The 20,739-nt window shown below is 35.1% G+C and overlaps 3 protein-coding genes across 23 annotated transcripts in view; 1 reads left to right on the forward strand and 2 right to left on the reverse strand.

The window, feature by feature from the left end:
• Positions 1-20,739, reverse strand: part of epg5 (ectopic P-granules autophagy protein 5 homolog (C. elegans)) — a 1,176,376-nt gene that overhangs the window by 209,351 nt on the left and 946,286 nt on the right. The gene's annotated exons all lie outside the window — the stretch shown is intronic.
• Positions 1-20,739, forward strand: part of arid3c (AT rich interactive domain 3C (BRIGHT-like)) — a 225,781-nt gene that overhangs the window by 75,894 nt on the left and 129,148 nt on the right. The gene's annotated exons all lie outside the window — the stretch shown is intronic.
• Positions 1-20,739, reverse strand: part of npr3 (natriuretic peptide receptor 3) — a 38,413-nt gene that overhangs the window by 8,156 nt on the left and 9,518 nt on the right. For 2 of the 3 annotated variants that reach the window (XM_087252695.1, NM_001102673.3), the window contains 3 exon segments: positions 16,963-17,085; positions 16,362-16,537; positions 2,095-2,230 (listed from right to left, as the gene is read on the reverse strand). In XM_087252695.1, coding sequence (XP_087108821.1) covers positions 2,095-2,230; positions 16,362-16,537; positions 16,963-17,085 — 435 coding nt within the window. 3 annotated transcript variants of the gene reach the window in all.

Genomic DNA, 20,739 nt, shown 5'->3' on the forward strand with positions numbered 1-20,739 from the left:
TTTCATCTGTACATCTGTGTTGCTGAATTCTTGAGATTTTTAAAATATTATTTCATTTAACAGGAAAACATGACCCTGTTCCTGATGATTCTGGCTGAGTGGAACATTGTTATTTCACGTTTAGTTGTCTTGCTGTGGTCATTGAGACGGGTCTGAGCCGCAGACATGTCTGAGCACTTATTTTGTAAGGGAAGTTTAATGAATTACAGTGGCAAGAACACTGGCGAGACCTCTGTTCACGACTACAATAATGGGAATCAAATGGTACTTGGTCAGTCTTAAGATTCCAACTTGCTTTTTTTTTCACAAAATATGCATTACTGTTTTCCTAGTAATGAACTTAGTGTGCAAAATTTAAGAGGATGTTTAAATGTTAAAGGACAAAATGTTAACAAAATTTTGCATACATTACTACTCAAAAATTAGCAATGTCAAAGAAATTTTGAATAAACGAATAAATAAATAAAAAAATATAAAATAAAATAAAATGTTATTACAATAAAAAATATATACTTTAGTTCTGAATATTAGGCCTTTAACTTGCATTGTAAGAAAGAAAAAATAGACCAAATAGTTTGGTTAACTTAAATTCCTGGAACCATTTTAAGCAAAATGTTTTTTGTTTTGTTTTGTTTTTTTGTTTTAATGATAACCTATGCACGGAAGGTCAACCAGGCCATAACAATGCCTGTTACAGGGTCAACAATACTAACCGCTGAGCCACTGTGCCGCTCCCTACATACATTTTTTGTAACTTTATTTGTAATATAGCCAATACTTGTGTGCGAGTTACTAGACCCCCTCCCACAAGTCAAATGTTGTTTTAAAAAAATTGAAAGACTGAAGTTATGTTTTCGTCATCAGGAATGTATGTTTTTGTTAGCAGAACACACATATTCAAAGGCACAGGACAAAGTAGCAGACGCTGAAATGTATGCAGCCAATTTCACCATGAACATTCAAGGTGGAAATACTCAAAACTCTTTTTGTCATTTCAATAAAACAACATTAGAATGAAGGATGTACACTACCGGTCAAAGGTTTGACAAAGTTTTTTTCATGTAATTTCATGTATGAAAGTTATTCTGTGCATCAAGGTGTCATTTATTAAATGTTAAATTGTTAAATATATGTTTACATTTTAAATAACTGCTTTCATATGGTATGTAGTTGGAAATTAAAACTCCTTTCATTATTGCTTTTATTACTATTACAAATTATTATAAAATTATAAATTTATTATAAAAAATATAAATTAATTATTATAAGTAATATTAGAGTGATTTCTGAAGCATTATGTTACTCTGAAAACTGGAGTAATGAAGCTGAAAATTCATCACTAAATTCATTGGAATAAATTATTAAATTAAATAATAAACTACTTTTGAACAGTTATTTTATAGTGCAATAACATTTTACAATTTTACTAATTTGTACTATATTTTTTGATGAAATAAATGCAGCCTTGAGGAGCAGGAGAAGCTTATTTTAAAACATTCAAAAATCCCACTGACCCCAAATTTTGACGGGTAGTGTACATTTAGGAAAAGTTAGTGTGCAATAGTGTTTTATTTTAACAAAGTTATAAAAATACAAAATTTAAGAAGGATTGTCAAAATGATTCCCTCTGTGTTCTAGTACTTAATAAAAAGGTTCATATTACAATTGCAATAATAATGCTTCAAATCCCTTCAATGTTCAGCCGTTTAAATGCATTTAGATTTATTTGCACTGGGATATCAATACACTTATTCAGTGCACACCTTTATTGGTACACCTTTACTCAGGATGCACACAAAAAATCAGCCTGATTAACAGGAGGGATTTAATGTTTGTTTGTTCATCATGTCCTGACACCGTCTGGCTGACACTTTATCCAGACATGCTAATTAGGTGCTTTCATTTGATTACTGATGAGCTTGCAGTCACTGTTTACCATTGCCATCTGTTTACCATTGCCAACTGTTTACTATTACCAACTTTAACACAATCACTTCTTTTCATTTCGGGTGTGTTATAAATGTAAATGAAATCTGATGTCCACACTTTGCCGTCTAATTTTGAGACACAAAAATACGAATTGTATTGATTTACCTTCGAATGTTCTATTCCACATGCTGTGTGTGATTTCCAGTCCATTCTTTTTCGTCAGACCTTTACTTTTGACCTCACGCAAAGCAATTGCATATAGAAGCAAAGCATCATGGAATCCCTCCATAAACATGTTGACCTGTAATGAAATAATAGAGAAAGGTCTGAGGAACAAAAGGCAATTGCAGAGATTTTTTAATCAATAATGCTTGCGTCAGAGAAACACAAGCTTTTCCAGGCTTAAATCTTGCATTATGATACTGAAGGAAGAAACAGTAATACAATGGTGTTTGGAGTATAAAATGTTTCATTTATTTAAATATTCATAAGGAATAGGTAATCAATATTTTTCATAAATCATATTAATAAATAAAATATATACAGTAGGTCAGTAGGATTTTTAAATGTTTTAAAATAAACTTATTCTGCTCACCAAGGCATATTTATTTAATCAAAAATACAGTACACACTGAAAAATTGTGAAATATTATTTCACTATAAAATAACTTCAAATAATTTAATTTAATAATGAATTCCCTTGATTTTAAAGATACATTTTTAGCTTCATTACTTCAGTCTTCAGAGCCACATGATCCTTCAGAAATCACTCTAACTTTAATTATTATTGTTATTAATATTATTAATGGTAATAGTAATACAAGCAGTAATGGCTGTTGTAATAATTTTATTTGAAACCACATACAAAAAGAAAGCAGTTATATAAAATTTTTATAAATATTTAACAATTTGTTTTTACATTTAAGAAATGCTGCCTTGATAAACAGAATCATTTTCTAAAAAAAAAAAAAAAAAAAAACATGGAAAAAAAAAACTGACCACAAACTTTTGACCGGTAATGTACATGTAAAAATAAATCTGTTATTTTAATTAAATCATAAAATTATCAATTATATTTTTCATTACTTAAAATAAATATAAAATAAAATATATCAAATAAAATTTTTACTTATTTTTTTCAGCTTATAACAGGAAATATTTTTAGCTTAAAAGAAAATATTTGAAGGAAAAAATATTTTAATTTTAAGTTAAACTATTCTACGATACAAAAAAAACTAAACACAAAACGGTGAACTCTAATTAAAATAAAAATAGAAAATTAAAAAAGAATTAAACTTTTTTTATAAAAAACACTAAAATATCATTGAATAAAGAAATTTATAAAAATATTCATAAATTAGAGAATATAACAGATCTAATTAAAATTCCTTCTTTGTCTTCATTATTTTACACTTTGTATTACTTATACAGTACACATGCATTTATTTTTCATTTGGCCTTGAAAATTTGAATTAAGCTGAAAAATGAATGAACAACTGCATACACTGTCTTCAGGATTCGAACAGTGAATAAGATAGACTCATGAACAGCACTGTGTTGTTCAATGAAATGTTAACCAATTAAAAACTAACTACCCAGCTGCCATGAATACTGAAAAGCACGAACTAATAGATGCTCATGTTATGATACGGATTAATGGTCCGTTCCTGCCGCAGAGCCATTTGCAGCATGTGCGCAGCCCAAGGCAAACAATAGTAAAACCTGGGGCTTAGTCAGTCTGCAGCCCACGGGGAGATTCGATAACCGGCTGCCAAGATTACTGTATATTTACATTCACCCTCAACTGCCTAATAAGAGTGAAACAGCAGGAAAAGCTGATATAGTCATATGACTGTTTATATACATATTCATTTTTGGAAGCGTGAACAGAGGTGAAATCTCCAAGCATTCGGAGCATAACAAACCCTGCCGTGTTTTCATACAGAGCACAGCTTGTGATTCAGCAACACAATGTATCGGACTGAACATTCCTTATGCAAAAAATATCATGCTTTCTCATTGCGAAACAAACCCCGCTGATATTTAAGATCAGGCATTATTGGTAACAGTTTGTGTAAAACTGATGCCATCTCGGCTCAAGAATGCGATATGAAAGGGATATAGAGACGATTTTGATTAAATTTCTATTGTTTTAACTTAGGAGTCAAAGGAGAGGGCTCAAGGTCGGTCACCCACGTTAAAATTTGGGATTTTCCATCAAAGTTTGCAGCACCTTTTAATGATAAAGTGATTTCTTATGTAACAAAAATAAATATATTCGCTGTAAGGTTTCACTGTTTCTTCACTTCTTTTTGTTCTTATTGCTGACGTCCCACACATTTCTTTATGCTCCTGGTTGTTGGTGTTAATCTGACACTCGGTTGTAACTCATTTCTTTTATCATTGCATGAACTCTATTTAAAGAGCCCATATTATGGGTTTTTGAAAATTCCCCTCCATGTAGTGTGTAACACAGCTCTAAGTGAAGCGAAGTATCCAGCTAAGGCTTAAATCTGTAAGAATACAGTGTTTAAAACGGTTGATTCATCTATAAAAGAGTCGACTCATAGTGCTTCAAACGAGTCGCCTTGATACCGACTCATTAGGTGTTTCGCCATGACGTACGAACGAAACCAAGTTATTCACGTGCACGCGCAAACCCGGGAGATTTCAAACCTGAGGCCCCGCCCTCTGACGCAGAAACCCAGACACACACCCACAAACACACGCACACCCACAAACACACGCACACAAACATGCCGGTCGATTGAAGTCACACTGCAGATGGATATATTGAGTCTCTACCCAAAGATGAAACCTCAGCATTATAACCAAGCAGTTGGAAACTTCTGGAAGCTACATGCTACAAAGAATACTTCATCTGAGTTTGTTAAAGGAAGGATCAGTAAAGAGTAACTGATGGACGTCAGGATGGGTTTCTTCCATTTCTCAAGTGTAAGTACGTGCGGTTAAAGTTGTTGCCTCGTTTACTCTTGCTTGCAAATGTATTTAGTTGTGATTTGTTACTTGTAACCGCGTGTACTGTATCAGGTTAACTGGATATTTGATCTTATCGCGTGCAAAGTCACGTTAAAAACGCGACGCGTGCTGTTTGTTTATGGAGCTCCGTGCTAGAGTTCTGCTCCCGCGATTTATTCGGAAATTTATTATTATATATTTATTTATTTATTAATAAATTTCCGAATAAATCGCGGGAGCGGTCGGTAACGGGTTTAATTTGGGACGGGAGAGGGCTGTCTAGCAATATCACGGATATTGCTATGCGAATTAGAAAGAGAGAGTCTGCGTGGTGCTTGTGTGTGTGTTAGTGCGCACGCGCGCGTATGAGAGAGAGAGAGAGAGAGAGAGAGAGAGAGAGAGAGAGAGAGAGAGAGAGAGAGGAGAGAGAGAGAGAGAGAGAGAGGGAGAGAGAGAGAGCGAACGAACGAACGAACGACAGCTTGGCTGTCTGGACTGTATACTGGGTGATTTTTGGTTGTGTTCTCCGCTCTAGCGGGACCGGGCGCGGCGGGCAGAAAACGGAGCGGGTTCTCAGGCTAAAACCTGGCGGGTGCGGGCGGAAGCGGGAGCGTTGTCATCCGGAGGTGTGTGTGTGTTTTTGTGTGTGTGTGGTATGGCGAGTACACGACTGTCTCCTTCGTTCGGTTATCCGTGGCACTATCCACTCGCCATAGTGTGGCAGCTAAAATCCACGTCTATACTATCGAGCGTGTATGAACTGTGATTACTTTTTAAATTGCTGATTAGCTATTGGCCATTTCCCTCTCTGACTGAAGGCAGTCGACCAATCGCGACAGACTGTCATCGGTCCAATCAGCGCAGATTAGCTCCGCGCTAAGGAGGGGTTTGGGAACAAATGAATCACTGGACGATTCATACAGGAGTCGCTGGGATAATTAGGTAAAAATAAATGCAGATTATAAGACCATGAAAGTGTTTTTTGACCTTGCATGCATATTAGACTGTTGTTGGAGACCCTTACAACCAGGATATGACCCTATTTCATGTATAATATGGGCTCTTTAACAGGCAGCCAATGATTTGAGAGTTGGTAAGTTGTTCTAAAGAGACTGAAACTATCTAATAGCCTTATTTGTTTGGATGAAGGTCAAAGGGTTGTACCTTCTACCCACAAAAAGAGAATGCGGTCATGCAAAAAATTATTGCATCTTTACAATTCATTAAAGTTTCGCAAAAAAGAGTGGCCCATTAAAGCAAATGGCACAAGCCCAGGACACACCAACACAACATCAAAACATTTGTGGTGATGAACACCTGCTGTTTTTGAGAGCATGTACTTTTCCACATCTATCCAATCCATATTGTTTGCAAATATTTGAACAATGTGATGACAGCTGGCTTCTGTGGGCTCTATAACAGGCTCTTTAACGATCTAAGCACAAAGTCTAACGCGCATGGCGTAAAAGCATTAAGGGCTTGTCCAAATCCACTTTTGAGCTTTTAAGAAAAAATACGGCACTGGCGCATGGTCTAATAGTGTTGTGCTTATTCTCCTTATGAGAGTTATGTGTGTGTTATGAGCATAACGTGCATTAAACCAATCAGAGTCTCATCTCTCATTCCTTTTAAGAGTCAGTTTTGTCACCTTGACGCATTTGCGATTTACCTGGTGGACCTTGCAAGTGGAAAAACAGTTAAACAGACAGTCTGCGTGAGGATAAATAATGAGTTTCTCAATTCGGCTTATTTAATTTCTCTTTACTTTATGTTTACTCTTTACTCCTTTACTTTCGTGGATAAGGAAACGATGTTGTATGCACTGAAGACATCCATTAGCCTATATTTTAATTTTGTTTGTTAAGCACAAAGATTTGTTTTAAAACTATTTCTAAATTCAGTTTTATTTCCAGCAAACGAATGAACAATAATAACGAAGTGTGGTCAAAAAACCACACCAAAGTTATAAGCTATATGGTGATGCATACATCTCCAAAATCTCACAGCTGGACAAATCGTAACTTGTTTTTATTAAAACATAATATAAATTTGCATATAATCAATAATACTGCTAATATTAATAACATTATACAAATGCATATTATCATGGATAAACTGACTACAATAGAGCCGTATTCCGCAGGGCATAGAGGGAGTGTTTTTTATATTTATGTAGAAAATAACATTTTAATCCTTTATTTTTCATGTAAAGATATTTGTGTATTGCTGTACATCCTGCGTTTATTAAGCAATGTGTAAGCTTGTTTTGGACTCATTGGTGCATAACTATCATGCTCTTTAAATGACAAAATAACTGTGCCATTGACTTTAGACCAGCTTTGAGTTGGTCAATGGCACAGTCTATTTCAGTTGCTTTAAAATAGCAACCTGCCAACAATGCACCTTAACACACGTCCTTTTTAGATCAGCACGCCCTTGAGTCCACAAAGTGGGCAAATGGATCTGCTAATTAAACACTGTGGCACAAAATATGAAAATAACAGTTGTGCTGATCTGAAAATTTTAACAAGTCATGTCCTACACACCTGGTGTATGATAGGGCACTGAGTTCTCCCTCTTGACTTGCATTGTTTGCTTGGTTTCGTCTCTGCCATTTTTTGGTCTGTGTGTTCTGATTTGCTTTCTGAACCATAGCTGAACACGCAATCAGATTTCTATCTCGCGCTGATGGCCCCAAAGATGCAAGTGCCAATTCTGTTTGCTTAATCGGGCAAACTCCCATCAATGTGATACTGGCAAGAGCCAACATGTGGAACACACCAAGCAGACTAGCTTGATAGATGCTCACCAATGGCCTAACATTGCCCAATGGCCGACTATCGACATGGTGTGTTCTGGCTCTAAGAGAATCTAGATTGAAAGCCATTATGAGTGACTAAACCACTTAGCAGCAGAACAAATTTAAAGAATAACCTAACACTTGCTAAGGAGTGTGTTATCATGGACAGAGAACTCGTCCAAATCGTAGTATCTGGAATGTGATAAATGAATTCAATTTAAGGGGTCATATGTACTAGGACTGGGCGATTAAGTATAAGTAAGGTATTGATATTATACTGACTGAACACCATTGTCAATATCGATAATAAAAGATTTGATATGGAGTTTCGGTATGAAACTGTAACCAGGGGATGTGACACTGACAACAGAGTTCAGATTCACATGCAGGTTATTGAGGAGGTCAGGCAAGCAATGGTCAACACGGGTGCAAACAGATGTATAAAGGCAATCCCGAACCGTAGTCACAATAAAAGGCAGATGGTCACAAGGCTGGCGGCAGGTAGGGATTAACAGAATAACAAGGCGAGTGTAAACGCACAGCAAAACAAGACAAAACAAACACATTGTAATGTCACTGGATGTAAACAAGACTCATGTATGTGTATGTTCTGTGTATGTGCTGCTTAAATTGTGTGTGCAATCAGTCAGTATAAGGAACGTGTGTGTGTGAGCGGAGTGCATGTATGGAGATGTAGTCCATGAAATGGCGGATTTGTAGTCCGTTAGTGATAGTGCATATTTTCCAGTGATCTATGGAGTTTAGATCGCTGGTGATCGTGACAAAAGCGCCATAGTTTCAATAAGCTTGGGATGTAAATTTGTCAGACTTGCACAATTTGCGTAATAATGATGGTTAGTTCCATTACTTGAAAAGCTTAGATTTGATTATCATATTTTGTTTTGTTTACAGAGTTTGAGGTTTATTGTATCATTATTATTCACACCTTACAGGTGTTGATTTACCTTAAAGGTTTGCTTTGATTGTTTAATATTTACTCTTTGCAATTGCACACACTTTGTATCATTTTATTTATCAAGTTTAAGAGTCTCTTTAACACTTATGTTTATTTTATTATAATGGGATCAGATATTTTGTTTAAATATATTTTTTATATTTTATTCACAAATGTGTGAATAAACTTAAATGAAAAACTTAGACTTTCCGCTGCTGATTGACTTATATGTAAAGTACTTTGGGTTGTTTTTTGACTGAAAACTGAAGGGTTGTGATGTTTAAATAAGTATGCAAGAGATTCTGGTATCAGAATCAGCCATTAGCAAAAATCTCTATTGACCAAAATTTGTTATTAGTGTAACTAACATTTTAATAGGGTGAGGCAGTGGCGCGGTAGGTAGTGCTGTCGCCTCACAGCAAGAAGGTCGCTGGTTCGAACCTCGGCTCAGTTGGTGTTTCTGTGTGGAGTTTGCATGTTCTCCCTGCCTTTGCGTGGGTTTCCTCTGGGTGCTCCGGTTTCCCCCACAGTCCAAAGACATGCGGTACAGGTGAATTGGGTAGGCTAAATTGTCCGTAGTGTATGAGTGTGTGGATGTTCCCCAGAGATGGGTTGCGGCTAGAAGGGCATCCGCTGTGTAAAAACTTGGTGGATAAGTTGGCGGTTCATTCCGCTGTGGCGACCCCGGATTCATAAAGGGACTAAGCCGACAAGAAAATGAATGAACATTTTAATAAACAGTATATATATTTCTAAAGGAAAACTCTTTTATGTTTAATTGGAGGTGAGAGAGAGCTGTATAATGACTAATTCACAGTGGTCTCAGCTGCTGTGATTAAACCAGCACGCTAGAGTGAATGTACAGTAACTCATCCTCAGGGCTCACTGGACTCACTGTTTAACCAATCAGCCTGTGTCTGTTTATTTGGGCTGATTAACTTCAGGCTCTGGCATGAAAAGGTGCAACCGCATGTCAGTTTCCTCACCCCGGTGAAAAATGACCCACTGAAGTCTCACTGTCACTACTAGGCAATTCTGCAATGACAGCAAGCTCAGAACACAGCTTTTCCATCTACTGCTAGAAAAACAGGTGATACTTTATAATGAGGTTGTATTAGTTAATGCATTTACTAACGTGAACAAACAATGAACAATACATTTATTACAGTATTTGTTCATGTTAGTTAATGAAAATAGAGTTGTTCATTGATAGTTCGTTAACTCACGGTGCATTAACTAATGTTAACTAGCATACATTTGGATGTTATTAATGAATTAATAAATGTTAAACAATTATTATTAATAATAATATTATGGGACATCATCATCTATTGTATGTGAAGGGGTTGTATTCATTTAGGATTCAGTGGCTAAAGCAGAACTTGTTATCTTTGATTGAAGCCCACTCGAAACCTTACATGATTAAGCCTTTATGTTGATTGGCAAAACCTCTCCAGATGATGAAAATCAAAGTCTAAATGCTATGAGTTCTAAATTCCGTGATGACCTTGCATGAAATCTTTCACCACAATAATGTTGCTTAATAATAAAGGTGGTTTGCACAAAAATGAATATTTGACAGGTCTTTTGTCTTCTGTGTAACAATAAACTTTTTTTTAGCTGAAACCATGCACTGTAAAGAAAAAAAACCCCGGTTGCCTTGCATTTTTAAGCTGAATCAAATAATCTCATGAGTCCATTGAACTTATATTATGTTAAACTGACTTAAAACAGCTTGTGTAAGTTATAAAATTAAGTTAGAACATGAATAACTTTATATATTTTTTATATATTTTTATATGAATAAGTTTAATAAGCTACAATGACCTAAAAACATATGTTATCATATCACATTGATCATATAATTTTTTACAGTGTGGTTTTTGGTAAGTTGAAATGCAACAAAAAAAAAAGTCAACAGCTACTGGTACTTTGCCATTTGCCATTAGGAAACTTCACTCCAGACATTTGCAAAGGTACTCAGGATTGTTTGCCAAAACTTGATCGATGATAAAAAAAAATAAGGTTCAGAATAATGTTTAGTTTCTTACACAGACATCTAACTTCATTTGATGTTAAGTAGCCGTGGATATTAATTTTAATGAATTAATGTTTTTTAAAGTCCTTGACTTGCATTTTGGGCGGTGGCTCAGTAGTTAGCACTGTCGCCCAACAGCAAGAAGGTCACTGGTTCGAGCCTCGGCTGGGTCAGTTGGCATTTCTGTGTGGAGTTTGCATGTCCTTCCCGTGTTAACCTGGGTTTCCTCCGGGTGCTCCGGTTTCCCCCACAGTCCAAAGCATAGGTGGATTGAATAAACTAATTTAGCCGTAGTGTATGAGTAGTCTATCATACGATCATGGAAAACCTGGAAAAGGTTATCAAAATCAATTTTACATAGATATAAAAACAAATGTAAACAAAATAGACTGTTGTGTGTTCTAGGATATGCTGTAATAAATTTGACCGTCATTGTTTTTCTTATTATTAACCATGTATATGTAGACATTACATGAAACATTACGTCATGAAAATGAACTTAAAAGTTCTGGGAAAGTCTTGGAAAAGTCATGGAATTTTAGTTGTAACAATGCGCTGCGTAAAATATATGCTGGGATAGTACCATGCGGTTCATTCCAGTGTGACAACCTCTGAAATAGTGACTAAGCTGAAGGAAAATGAATGAATGACTTTCATTTCTTCAGTCACCAAGAACAACAGTTTCAGCTTAAAATTTGTTTAAATATTCCACTGAAGAAAAAAGTAACCTACATCTCAGATAAACTGTGGTGAATAAATTAACAGCAAATTGTCCTATTTAAGTAAACTATTTCTATAATCTTTACTGCATTACTTAAAACAACAAGAGGCAGCAAGACATACCATAGACGAAAATAGTAAAATTATAATAGTTTTTTTGTTACTTAATGGAATTGTTCATCCTAAAACAAAACTTTACTCTCCATTTACTCACACTCGAGTGGTTCCAAACTTTTATACAGTTCAACAGAAGAGAGAATCTCATAAAGGTTTGTAACAAGTAAAGAGTGAATAAATGATGGCAGAATTTTTTGGTGAACTTTCGTTTAAAAATAAAATAAATATTAACTGGAACAAAATAAAATATATGAAATAAAATGTATTTCAGCTTATTACCATGAAATGTTTATAAAATATAATTACATTTTTTTAAATAAAACTTAAAAAATGTAAATATATATATATATATATATATATATATATAAAAAAAATAAATAAAAAAAAAAATATATATATATATATATATATATTTTTTTTTTTTTTTATAAAAAATACTAAAATAACAATGGAAAAAATAAACCTACTGATTATTTCTTAAAACAATTTATAAATTGAAGAATTACTACAAAAATATTATTCAAAATACATACATCTCTAACTGGATAAAGAAATACATAAACAGCATACAAACATTACAACAGAAATGAATTGATGAATCGAATAAAAGAACTTCAGATAAATATATAAATTTAAAAGGCAAATAAGATAAAATTTACATTTCTTAAAGTCTGAAATTCGTCATTTATAGATTTTAATGGTTTTATGTCTAGTCCTTCATTTTGCATTCTTAATTAGTTACTTACAATGAATCATACAGATAATAATATAGAATTATATATTTCTCTATAATTATGTAGAGAAATGTAATAACGTTTTGGCATTTCAGTGGTTGTATTTGCAGGTTGAGTCAAACTTGTGTGTGAAGTGTCTGTTCTGGAAAAACAGCGAAACCATCCATTGTTGATCAATGGAGTTGACTGAAGCAGAACAAACTGTCTGTAATAGGTCTGAGACTTCCTTTGTTTGTCTCAGTGTAGCCAATCGGCCACAGTGTGTTCAGATCCTGTGAGATGGTTTTAGGGGCCCTTAATGGTCAGCAACACGGTTGACTGCCTATCATGTTCTAGATAAGAGTTGTCAAGAAGAAAAGGAAAGAGGCAATCATGGGTGGCCATAATTTCATATGCAGTCTAGTGCATTGAGTTTGAACATCTATAATGTATGTTCCCAGTTGCTTCACTGACTCTTCATCTTAGACTTTTAGAACTTTGAAGCAGTTCTACTCAAATACAGGCAGAAATGTACATCAGCAAGCATTAAAACATCATTAGCTGAAACTTGACCCTCCACTTGAACAGCAATCACCTGATTTAAGAAGTTATGATTGGATTATACAGTCCCAAGGAGACTGGAATTTTAGAAATGCTAAATCTGTGATTAAAACTTTTGGAGATTAGTTGAGCCTCAGAAGGTTTGTCATGCATGAATTTGATAACCTGATGCACAGCGAAGAGGAAAATAATTAACAGAAGGTGCCAAGATGACATCTATTACTAAGTATCATTCGGTTAACCTATCTTTTCTCAGCTGGTAAATGGTTAATGAAGCTGAAGAATGCAGTCTACTTTTAGGATAATTTCAAAGGATTTTCTAACTGGAAACTTTTGGAGAAATCCAATCGAACATGACAACATAAAAGACTTTATAGTGTAATACAGAAAAGATGTTCTTTAATGACTGTGGTAATCCAACACACCCACCTACTGGTCATCGGTGCATAAAAATACTTAGCATTTTTCACAGACTTGCTCATTTTAGAGTCGCAAAGATCATACAGTTGACACAGCCTTTGGATCTAAAACAGCAGTTTTTCAATATCCATATTTCACCAATCTTTCAAAGGTCTTACTTTGTAGATGGATTCTACAGTCGACCTCTAGAATGTTAACAGTGGAAACTGTCGTTTATCCAGCAGATTTACGTTCTGCAAATGGGGGGTTCTTTTGCAAATGAGTATGGCTGCATTTCCTGGCAGCAAGTATGAATTGCTAAAAGTCTGTGTGGATGCTCATAAGAACACCACTCACTCCAAGCCAATTCCAAAAATGTATCACCTTCCTTAATGAATAAAGTGAGCATTCTTCATCCAGCTCATTAATTCAGCATGAACACGGCTGTCAGATACATGCGGCAGCTACAAGGAGAAGGCCAAGTTTGAGAAACATCACATTAGCCCGTGCTTCTATCAGGTATGGCTTCTTGTGAAGTGTACTCGTACAATGAAATAATTGTGCTCAGCACACTGAAGTCTTGACATTCATATTTGGAACGAGAATGGCCTTTGTCTGAATATGTTTCATTCAACTTGGTGGTGGACCCCCACAAAGGTCCAGCTCCAGTCTTTTGTGGCCCCTGTTGATACAGCAATTCAGCCAGTCAAAAGTGGCAGGGCCCCCACTGAGGTTATTAACCTTGGCACTTCGATTCGTGCACAATTGTTTGTTTCAGAAAGACAGTTCCTGCTGTCTTCTTTAGAAAAGCTCTGACGGCTTCTCAAAAGAAGCTGAAATGATGGGGACAAAGAGCCCGACCAAAATATGGGGCCTGTATGGAAAGCCAAGGAACCCCATTCAAAAGCACTTATAGCGTGAGTGTGCTGTATTCTGATGTTAAACTGGCTGAATAAAGGAATTAGTTGCTCTCTGGCTATTGCAGGCCACAAAACGTAGGTGACTGTAAGAAGGCATTTGATTGATTGATTGTCTGATTTAGATGTATATTGGTAACGGAACAATAAAAAAGGTATGTATGAAAGTATACATGAAGGTTTTGCAACATTGTCACATTAATAAGCTTTAAGATTTATATCTTTTGCATTACATAAACAAACATTTATCAAAAACTATTTGTATTTTTTTAAATCTAACCGATTTTATGGTGTTGTTTAATTAATTTGATTTGATAATCAAACATATATTGTTTAGCTGAGAAATTACCCCAAAGCAGCACTTGTATGATACTGCACTCATTTTTATTGTGTATCATGCAATACAGTTGAAGTCAGAATTATTAGCCCCCTTTTGATTCTTTTTTTAAATATTTCCCAAATAATGTTTAACAGAGCAAGCAAATTTTCAAAGTATGTCTGAATATTTTGTCTTCAGGAGAAAGTCTTGATTGTTTTATTTTGGCTAGAATAAAAGCAGTTTTTAATTAAAAAAAAAAAAAAAAAAAACATTTTAAGGTCAAAACTATTAGCCCCTTTAAGCTACATATCTTTTGATAGTCTACAGAACAAACCATCATTAATCAATAACTTGCCTAATTATCCTAACCTACCTAGTTAACCTAATTAACCTAGTTAAGCCTTTATATGTCACTTTAAGCTGTATAGAAGTGTCTTGAAAAATATCTAGTCAAATATTATTTCCTGTCATCATGACAAAGATAAAATATATCAGTTATTAGAAATGAGTTATGAAAACTATTTTGTTTAGAAATGTGTTGAAAAAAATCTTCTCTTCGTTAAACAGAAGTTGGGGGAAAAAATAAACGGGGGCGAATAATTCAGGAGGACTAATAATTCTGACTTAAACATGACACTAAATCTTATACAGGGTTAATTATGCCCCAGCATTGTATAAACTAAATCATGCAGTTACTGTAGTTGATATTTTGCATTTTCATTACCAATCAATTTAAAGGTGTTGTAAGTTTTTGACTTCTAAAGCATAAAAATACCATACGTTTGCAGGTATTTAAGAAACATGCCAAGTGAACATTCTTGTTCATCTGAAAAACAATGCTAAAGTCAGATATTCTGCTTTAAAATTTACTTTACGTGTCGGAATGCTTTCTTTGTTTTGGTTCTTTTAACCTGTTCAATGCCACTTTAGCCAATTATATTTCAGCTCCCCGGGTGCGTATTTCATTCATTCAGTCATGAAGGCTCTCAAAGCATGCATCCGTGACCGAAATGTGACCTCTGGTGGACAGAAGCAGACTCCGAAATGAGACGCAGATTGAGTTTCACATGAGGTTATTAATTAGCAAATTATATAAATATTACTAATGTAACCATTTGGGGAGCAAGTTACATTGTAGGCTAACCTTGTGTCCTAACAACACACTACTTGATTAGATTTGCAGTGATATACAATTTGTTTTTGTTTTTTTGCACCAGACAAAACACGATGAAATTTAAATACAGCCATTCAGAAGCACATAATAGTGCACTCACTCACAAACTGGTAAGGTTTATAATCTAAGTAATACATAATAAACCTCTTTAACATTATTAATTGTAGATGCTGAATCCATCATATGTGTTGGTTTTGAGTAACAGTTCTGAAGTTCAATTTCAAATGGTTTATTTTATTTTCAAGATCTGAGGTGAAGTATCTGCTGCTGCTTTCAGTAGTATGGCAATAAATGTCATCTATCGCGTGCTATTGCTTTTATTAAGAAATGACTTAAATCAACCTTGAATCAGCCTTTAGGCTCGATAGTCAGATTCACTCCTGTTTGTCTTCAATCTGGTCACCTGTGCTTGCATTTGTTTTGATCCAGGAATGCATTACCTAGTTAAACCACTGGGTGTCAAACTAACATACTTCACCTTTAATGTTGTAGGAAATCCGTTAGATGTGTTAAAATAGCATTTTTCATAACTAATTATTTTTATGTATATACCATATCTTAATATAATATCAATATATTTTCAAATATCACTTATAAAATACCAGACAGAAATAATCTGAAATCCAATGAGCCTGATTTTCATTTCCCTTTTAAATTTGACAGTATATGACTGTTCTAGTTTGATTAAATAATATGTATTTTCAGTATATTCAGTAAATTTCTTTCAAAGACTCACGTACAGCACTGCAATCTTCACAAATAGGGATGTTGGACTGCTGTAGTGACTTTTTCATTTCTATGGAGAAGTCCTCAAACTCTGGCTTAGTGGACCTGAGCAGCGTTACAGTGTTGAGAAAGCTGTAGGCAGCCCTGGCTTCATCGTCATATTTGTCTCTTCTCCTCCAGGATCCATCCCCTGTAAAAAAGAAAAAGAAATAAAAAGAAATGTATGTAAAAACAAATCATGTTCACATAATGAGAAAAGTATCTCATGGTAAGCACGTTTGCCTGTATCTGCTGATAAACCCTGAAAGACCATGGCTGAAATCTCTACTCGATTACTTCTGTGACAATGGGCCTTTTAGATATGCACAGGAACATCAGTGGAACATCCTGGACTTGTGCGCCGGACAATATCCAGGCACTATTGTGTTGAGCCAAATGTCTCTTGAATGTAATCTCTATCAAGCAGGAGAGCTGGGCCTCTCTCAGTTCACTTCAGATAGCTTCGTTGTGCTACAGGGTCATTGGACAATCTCGTCTCACTATGGCTCATCTTGGGAATAGAGATAAGCTCTGTAATCAGTGCACTTTACGGTGTGTACAGCAGTGGGGCTTTACCATAGGACGAGGAGTTGAAGAGCTCAATGTTGAAGAAGATGTGGCTGTCGCTGGTTAATTTTCGCCGATGTGCTGCCAGCATAAGGTCTCGTACTATGTCCGCCTTTGAGCACATGATGACCACTGCAAAACAATAAGGAACAGCATGTTACTTGTCATTTAAAACAGTTACTTTAAGATCAAATTGCCTTCTGGTTCACATTCAAAATGTCAAAAAAGCAATTATGTCTTCGTTGGGGAAGCAAGTAAAAAAAAGGTTAAACTGAGTGATTTTCCTGATGGTTAATGATTATGGACAGAATGTTGTAATTAAAAACTGAATTTAAAAGAAAAATCAAAAACAATCAATTGCATAGAGCACAACTAGTGAATTACGATTCTAGAGAGAAAGATTCAAGTCAGTTTTTTTTGCTGAATCAAAATTATACAGTTCAGTTTAGTTCTAATACAAATGACTCTTTAAGCTGGTTCCTTTTGCTGAGTCAAAGTGTTTCAAATGCAGCCTCTATGTGTCCTTCATTTCCCTAGTGATGAAAGATTCAAATGATAAAATCTTTTGCAGTCCTGACTATCCCAAGTTTCATTCCATGCAGTTGAGACATTTTTTTTGGAAAATGTCGCATTACACTTATATATGTATATGATATATGATTGGACATATCTAACAAATCAACTTTTAAAAATACATGTAAAATGTATATCATTTTTATACATTTAAAAAAGTATATAAATAACATATTTCAACATTTTTGATTTCAGTTTAATAACACTTGTAAAAAAATATTCCAGAATAAATACTCTTACACATTGAATTTCTGTCGGTACAGTTCTACACATTTTATTTACTTAAGCTATTCCACCCAAAGCTGACTTGTCACTAAATAAACATGACCATGTACATTTATTAGACAATGTGTAAAACTATGTAAATAAAGCATTTAATAGGCTACTCAAGCAAAAGTGTACGGCTGCAAACCCTAATTAATTGTACTTTTAAGAATATCTTGATCAAAACACTTAATACAAGCATAGGACAAATAATTTTAGATTTTACTCTCTGTACAAGTAGTCAAGTGTAATTTAAAAAGAATAATCCTGAGAAAGACATAAAACTAGACTGAATGTAATGTATGCTTTCCTGTTTTTTTACTTTAAGAGAAGTATATGAATAAAAAAAGTCAGAAATTAATTTCATACAGCATCATTCATAATGAACATCAAAGCTGATAAAATTTTAAGTGTAAACTCAAAAAATGATTTTTGCTGCTTGGTCAAACTACTTAGATAAAATTAGCTGAATCAATATAATTTTTGAGTTTTTTGGGGGGGACAACATAATTGGTTAATGTTAAATCTACCTAAATTTATAAAAACAATTAAGTTACTTTATTTGATTTATTTTGGGACAACATGTAGGAATTGTGTGTATCCCAGTATTTTTACAGTGTATGTGAAATCAAAATTTACATTGTTTATTTTGTTAACATTGTTTATTTAGTGCACATTGTTATTCTTTAGGTAAACAATCTACTGGGAAAAAAATGTTTGTTTTGGAATTTGAAGTCTGAACATTTGCTTCTACATTTGGAGTGCCAGTTCTTTGTTGACATCAGTTTTACGGCTTCAATCACAATAATCTTAAACACGCCCTTCCATGATGCTCAAAAAGAAAGCCCTCCCCTTACTCAATACTCCATTTTGGTTTGAAGTACATCAACATACTGAAACTAGAGTCTCAGCGACTTCCAGATACTTCTTAAGTACTGAAGGCTTGAGAAACCTAGATCCATTACTTTTCGGTTGTCTGTATGATAATGGGGTATATGCACATGGACTTCTCAAGAGTTCACACTTAATTGATGATTGACAATAAAGCTTGTTTGGCATGCTATCCCAGGAGAGAGCCCTGAGCTTATGAGATCCTCGAGCCCTGGGCTCCCTCCCGTTTGCAGGGCGAGAGGAGAGTTTGAGGTCAATTAGATCTTGATAAACTCCCCCCGGCTTATTTCTAGCTAAGTGATGGATCTGGATGACTGAGGAGAGGTGTTCTCGCTAAGAGGTTGACTATGGTATCAATTTTGTGTGTTCAATTTACTTAGGGTGCGTGTTATTTGGAGTGTGGGAGAAAACCGGAGAACCCGGGGAAAACCCACGCGAGCACGGGGAGAATTAGCAAAACTCTGCATAGAAATGTCATCTGGTTTAGTAAGGACTTTAATCTGAGACGTTCTTGCTGTGAGGCAACAGTGCTTATCACTGGGCCGCTGTGTCGCCCATCTGAAAAGGAGGGGGAAAAGGGGTGGGTAGGGGGGGGTCCTTCAAGGCGAAAAAGATTGAGATAAGAAAAACTCAGGTTATTTTTAATGAGTTAGGAATCATCTGATTGGATAGTCAATCATAGGCTGATGCTGGAACAGCTGAGAACAAACATAAGCATGTGATCCTCTTGAAATTAGTTTATAAATCTCACTTAATTTTAGCGCTTTCAGCCTCAGCGCTTCCAGTAAACTGTCTTTCCATTATAAAATTGCCATGTTTATGGTGTGATTTCTTTAAAAATCAATGATCTTCACTGCCTGATAGATATCCGATAGGAAGCGGGTTTCAGGCCCCGTTTACACTAGTACATTTTAGTTTTAAAATGAAGTTTTAGTATGAAAACGATCCGTGTCCACACTAGCGTTTCACCCAGCGTTTCTGAACAGCTCTCCATCTACACCACACCACTGAAAATGCTTATACATGACCACACACACACAGAGACACTGGCATGCGCTGCAGCATATGTGGATGTCTGAGCTCCAGGCAGTCATCTCAGGCAGTCATCTACCCAGTTGAGAGCTGTGCTCGTCGGACTGTTCATCAAGGATCTACCGCCAGATCTAATCTCACTATATTTGTTGAACGTGACATTTAATTCATCTTGTTTTCTCTATCTAATGACATATTCTCTGACTTTAGTCTTTTGAATCTTACTTGTTCTCAAGTAACATGTTTTAGCTGGGCGCAAAGATAAGTTAATAATTAATATAGCGACGTACATTCTGTATATTGACTGATTGCTTGCCTTTATTTTCTATAATGTATAAACTTACAGTACGTTATACTTTTATAATGGCCAATATTGATTATTAAAACTGATATTCATCAAAAGAGAGGGTATGTTTCGTATTTTCAATGAGAATAAAAGGAAGCTGTAATGTTATAGGCTCCGTTTTGTTATACGCATACAGTGTAGATGACCCTCATATAAATATGCAGCTACACGACGCCTCAACATTTCTGCTGTCTGTTAAGTTGCTAATATCAAAATGAAAATAGGCAGTTCCTTATACATATTTTCATATTGTTTAGAAAGTGAAACAACGTAGCCAGGGTGATGTGAATGAGGTTAATTACACTGTTCTCTTTGAAGATGTGTGTAGGATACTTAATATTGACGAAAAAGCCCCAATCAGATAGGCGAATGTCTGCAGCTCGCCTTCGTTTTTAGATGTCAGCATTTTTCCCCATCCACACTAAGATGGAGCAGCAGAGTTTTAAAATGAAAATGGCCCCTCTAGCGTTTTTTAAACGTTTTCGACGCTTGAAAACTCCGGCGTAGTGTGGACGGATGGCGTAACCGTAGCAAAACTTATGCATTTTTAAACTAAAATGTATTAGTGTAAACGGGGCCTCAGACCAGACATGAAGCACTGCATTAAATTCCATTTCTGCCCCGCCATGTGTTTAAAATATTTATTTTACCACAGTATTTTCAATGGAGTTTCTGCGATT

Source organism: Danio rerio, chromosome 5 (assembly GCF_052040795.2).
Source record: "Danio rerio strain M-AB ecotype USA chromosome 5, GRCz13ab, whole genome shotgun sequence".
NCBI lineage: Eukaryota > Metazoa > Chordata > Actinopteri > Cypriniformes > Danionidae > Danio > Danio rerio.